A 6,000-nucleotide genomic window follows, 5' to 3' on the forward strand; every position below is an offset into this window, starting at 1 on the left:
ACAAGGATAGAAACCAATGCTTGTCCCAACTTGCCTAACATTGCTGAGGATTAGCATAATTAAATTGATGTAGGTCCCCACCCTCCTGAGCGAGCAGGAGACCTCGTAGTTTAAGAGGAGCTATTACCTACACTTCCCATCAATCCCCTGAGACTAGTTTAAGGAATAGGAAATGTTTTATTTAACGACACACTCAACACATTTTATTTATGGTTATATGGTGTCGGACATAAGGTACTCTTGTTCCGAGTACAGTTTCTGGCTCTAGTAAGAAATTGTGCTTGAAACGAGCGTGCTTGAACATTAAATTGATATAAGCATGTTAATTCCCGACATCTGACCTGACAGTCATTTGTGGGCATACATACGTACATACATACATATGGTTGAGGACCACACCGATATTGAGAGAGTAAACCCACTGTTGTCACTTCGTGGGATACTCTTTTCAATTAGCAGCATGGGATCTTCTATATGCACCATCCCACAGACAGGATACTACATACCACAGCCTTTATTACACCAGTTGTGGAGCACTGGCTGGAATGAAAAATAGCCCAGTGGGCCCATTGACGGGAATCAATCCTAGATCGATCGTGCACCAGGTGAGTGCTGTACCACTGAGCTGTGTCCCATCCCCTAATTTAAGGAGATTAATTTGTAGTTCTCCGGCCTTAGCATGTGAATTTATATGTTATCAATATGGTTAAATCTTAAATGGAACAGGCATGCAGATTTTAGTAAATTAAACTTAACAAGTGTGTTCAGATGGATGGATGGATGGATGGATGGATGGATGGATGGATGTAAGGGTTGGTATGGGAAGGAATGAAGTTTGGATGGATGGATGGATGGAAGGAAGGAAGGGATAAATGTATGGATGGATGGGTTGGTTGGTTTTGGAAGGAAGGAAGTTTGGATGGATGGATGGATGGATGGATGCATGGATGCATGGATGGATGCGTGCATGCTCATCATGTAAACTGGAGGAACAATTACAGTTAACATTTTGTTCGGATGGATGGATGGATAGATAGATGGAAGGGACAGATGCATGGGTGGATGGATGGGTGGATGGATAGATGCATGGATGGGCAGGTGGGTTGGTTTTGGAAGGAAGGTTTGGATGGATGGATGGATGGATGGATGGGTGGGTGAGTTTTGGGTGGGTGGATGGATGGATGGATGGAAGGGACAGATGCATGGATGGATGGATGGATGGATGGATGGGTGGGTGGGTGGGTGAGTTTTGGGTGGGTGGATGGATGGATGGATGGATGGATGGAAGGGACAGATGCATGGATGGATGGATGGATGGATGGATGGATGGATGGATGGTTGGATGGATGGATGAATGGATGGAATGGACAGATGCATGGATGGATGGGTTGGTTGGTTTTGGAACGAATGAAGTTTGAATGGATGGATGGATGGATGGATGGATAGTTGTTAACATTTTCCCACACAATCGATTAATGATTTTTATAATCAAACACCACATTGGTAGAGACAAGCCAATCAATTTACTATTATAATTGATCATTGGAACATCACTAACACCAGGTCACAGCACATTATAATTTTTATATTCTTAGGTTAATTGATATATGCAAAGATTATATGTGGTATAAATTAATTTGTAATTATTTTTCACACACAAAAAAAAAAAATTAAATAGTGAAATACATGTATGCCATCTACAGCTTTGAAAATTAATGCAGCCTAAGCCCACTTATGTATGCATGGCCTCTGAAGTCTCACTGTAACATTTTGTTATTTTTAATGAACAATTAATTATACAAAGATTGGTGGGTTTTTTGCAAAGATTTTATTTGGTATCAATTAATTTGTGTTTAATTATCACCAAAAAAGAGAACACGATGTGAAATATTCCATTTACAACTTTGAGAATGCACCTTTAAGATCATGTGTGTGTGTAAGTGTGGCCTCTGAAGTCAAGTTTTAGTGTAACATTCTGATATTTTTAATGAACAGTTAGCTAATAATGCAAAAATGTTATACAGTATCAATTATTTTTTTGCTATATATCACAAATAAAAAAAAATTAAAATATGGTAGCAAACTACCGTGTATGCAGTTTTGGGAATGGACCTTTAAGACCACTTGTGTATATGTACAGCCTCTGAAGTCAAGTTTCAGTATAACCATACTGAACAGGAAGTGGTACGCATGTGACAAACTGGTGTCGGATCTCACAGTATGCAAATTAAGACCAGCCAGCTTAGTGTCAACCCCAGCTAGTGGTAAGAAAGCAGTGGTATATCTCTGTGTGAATCTCCGACTTGGCTCAGGTCACACCAGGAAGCAGGAAAATTAAATTAATAATGGTATAATCACAGACAAAATTACATGTAAGCAAAATAAATCAGTTGAGTCATGCAAACATGATTGTTGTGATTAATTGTTTTACACTCAAAAACAAAGGGTTTTATTAAATAATCCTTGATAGATGTTGCACATATATATATATATATATATATATATATATATATATATTTATTTATCATATAATATCTTACATTTTCAGTGCAATCAAAGTATGTGATATTTTTCAGATCACATACTTTAAGAATTTGATAACTTTGCAAATCAGATGTTAATTAATCGAGGTCACGGCACTAGGTTTATTGACATTTAAGCAAACGTACTTGGGTGACACTCCATGACTGACGTATGCATTCATAGTCATCAAATAAAAACATTTCAATGGCAATTTGACACTAAAAGCTGTCCAGCGTTCAGAAAACAAAAAATGTTAGGCATAACTTTATTTTGATGTAAGGACATCCAAAAAGACGTCATTCGAGTTTGACGTCATTTCCATTCAAAAATACACCGCGCCATATATTCTTACGTCATTTGAATATCTAGTAATGGTGGACTGGAATTAAAGTTGCGTGTACAGGTTACAAAAACATGTTGTATTAAGCTTGAGATTACATGATAAAGAGATTATTACCCTCGTGTATTTCGGTATCGTCAATATCATATATTAGGAATAAAAATAATGTATTATGCTCGCCAGAGGCTTGCATAATAAAATTTTTATTCCTAATATATGATATTGACGATACCGAAAAACACTCTGGTAATAACCTATATATATGTATATATATATATATATATATATATATATATATATATATATATATATATATATATATATATATATATATATATATATACAGTAGAATCTCATTGGCTCGAACGCCCAACGGTCGAACCTACCGGTATTCTCGAACCAAGAACAAAGTCCTGATTTTTTCTCTCTATTAAACCCTTTTATTTTGGTGCTGATTGGTCGAATACCCCTACGGTCGACCAGAACTTTCTCTCGAACCAGTTTATTGGTCCGAACTGTAAAATTAAACATAGTTAGCTCGAACTGCTAAGTCTATCCAAAGAAAGAAAAAAAAATATGAATGAATTTTTCATCGACCCTTTCCCGTCAGTCACAAAGTAAGTCATTATAAATTCGGAATTAAATTTTTAAGTGGAACGCATTAATCCTAGATCATATGCCGGCTTATTGTGTTGTTTATTTAGCACCTGTCGGTAATTATCTTTCAAGTACAGACAATGGTCCAATGAACTTTGCATGTCACACCAATCAACCGGCGAGTCTCGGCATATCACTCAGGTGTACTTTAATCATTTTACAGGATAAGGTACAGGATAGATCAATGGAATGTAGTGATTGCAACAATTACAGGTAAAGGGCCTCCGCCTGTGCTTCATGCACTTTAATTTTGAGTAAATCCTTTCACCCCAACACTTGTTATATAAAATTCCGTTCCCAGTCATAGGTAATATTTATCATCAAAGTTATGGCTGAAGAAGGTTTGGTCGAAATTGCTGAGCAATCCAGGGAAGACCCCGACTTAGGGGGGATACCTGGATCAGTACTAGGGAAACGTGGAACCAAACGTCGTTTAGATACAAAAACTATTGAACTGAAATACCTGGCGATTATGGAACTAGAAAAAGGGGGAAAATCAAAAACAGAAGTAGCAAAAATGTTTGATGTCCCGAAAAATACTCTTTCGGGGTGGATCAAAAAGGCAGATGCCATTAAAGAGGGGTATACAAAATTCGGCCCTAAGCGAAAACTTATGAGAGCAGGTCAGTTTGAAGAGCTAGAATCAGTAATGTTGAAGTGGTTTACTACCATGCGAGACCGAAATATCCCCATTTCTGGTCCACTTCTCTTAGAAAAAGCCCAACAGTTTGCTGACCGTTTGGGCTGTGCTAACTTCAAGCAATCGGTTGGGTGGTTGGAACGCTTTAAACAACGCCACGGAATATCTTTTAAGAAAGTTTGTGGAGAATCCAAATCTGTGGATTCATCTTCGGAAGAAATGACAGACTAGGAACATCGACTGTCAAATATCCTTGAAAGATATGAGGCAGCTGACGTATATAATGCAGACGAAAGGGGCATTTTTTTCAGACTAGTGCCAGACAGAACTCTCAAGTTTAAGGATGTCCAATGTCATGGTGGGAAAAAAAGTAAAGAGCGTCTCACTGTCCTTGTTTGCGCAAATATGGATGGCAGTGATAAACTGCCTCTTTTTGTAATTGGCAAGTCTGCTAAACCAAGGTGCTTTCGGGGGGTGAAGTCGTTACCAACCGAGTATGAAAGTAATAAAAAAGCGTGGATGACAGGAGAAATGTTTTCCCGATGGTTAGTTAGGCTGGATAAAAAGATGCAGCGTAATGGTAGAAAAATAGCCATGATTGTGGATAATTGTCCCGCCCACCCTACACTGAAAGGTCTGAAAGTTATTGAGCTGATCTTTTTGCCACCTAACACAACCAGTCAAACACAGCCCATGGACCAAGACGTGATAAACAATCTGAAAAGCCACTACAAACGACTTGTGATCATGAAGCAGCTCCACACAGCAGACAAAAACACAGACGTGCTAATTACGGTACTGGACGCAATGTATTTGATGCAGCAGTCCTGGCGTAAGGTAACCCGAAAAACAATAGCCAATTGTTTCCGCCACGCCAAGTTTGTTCCCAGCTCTAATGGCGACTCGACTGAGAATGAAGATGACGACGACGAGCCAGACGACGACCTGCCTCTAGCACGCCTGGCAGAACTCGGTATTAGAGACATCCAGCGATTCATCCATGCAGATCTTGATATTCCGACATGTACATTAATGACAGATGACGACATTCTCGAGGATGTGCTTCTTGAAAGAAACCCAGATGCAGAGAATGACGACGAGATGAACGATAAGATGGTAGGCGGCAGTGAACAGAATATCAAAGAACCGAGTGTGACTGAAGCTTTTGAAGCGTGCAATACACTACGTGTATATTTCCAAACAAAAGCGCACAGTGAATTTGTGTTGGATCAAATAGGTTTTGTGCACAACGAACTTGTGAAAGATTACTTTAAAAACCGTTGTGCCAAACAAGCTGTGATCACTGACTTTTTCAAAAAATAACTTATCATTGTATTACCACTTCGTGAACAATGACAATCATGTTTGAGTTTTACATATTCTCTATTATATTATTTTGTCAATCATATTTCGTATGATATTCCACCATAATAAAGAAATACTTTTTAAATTAATAAATATTTATAAATATAGACTACCAGTGTGTTTGTTATTTGTTTATTTAACGGTGATAAATAATTATTACAAATATATATATCTCATCCGACATTTGACTGGCGACTTCGTTACTCAAGTGTCAATCGGACTATCTCGCCCAAGCCGGTTTTATGGAAATATACGAGGTTGTCCAATTGATTTCTGTGTTACAGAAGCACCCGACAATGGCCGAATGCATGGTTCGAACTACCCGATGGGTCGAACAGACTTTGATGCACCGACAGTGTTCGAGCCAATGAGATTCTACTGTATATATATATATATATATATATATATATATATATATATATATATATATATATATATATATATAAAAGCAAAGAATTGTTTCAATCTAATATTC

At 37.8% G+C, this 6,000-nt stretch overlaps 1 protein-coding gene across 1 annotated transcript; it reads left to right on the plus strand.

The window, feature by feature from the left end:
- The first annotated feature begins 4,565 nt into the window (after nucleotides 1–4,565).
- On the plus strand, nucleotides 4,566–5,483 carry LOC121383486 (tigger transposable element-derived protein 4-like). Its single transcript, XM_041513559.1, has one exon. The coding sequence runs from the start codon at nucleotides 4,566–4,568 to the stop codon at nucleotides 5,481–5,483; it is 918 nt and encodes a 305-aa protein (XP_041369493.1).
- Nucleotides 5,484–6,000: the final 517 nt, after the last annotated feature.

Source organism: Gigantopelta aegis, chromosome 10 (assembly GCF_016097555.1).
Source record: "Gigantopelta aegis isolate Gae_Host chromosome 10, Gae_host_genome, whole genome shotgun sequence".
Taxonomy (NCBI): Eukaryota; Metazoa; Mollusca; class Gastropoda; order Neomphalida; family Peltospiridae; genus Gigantopelta; species Gigantopelta aegis.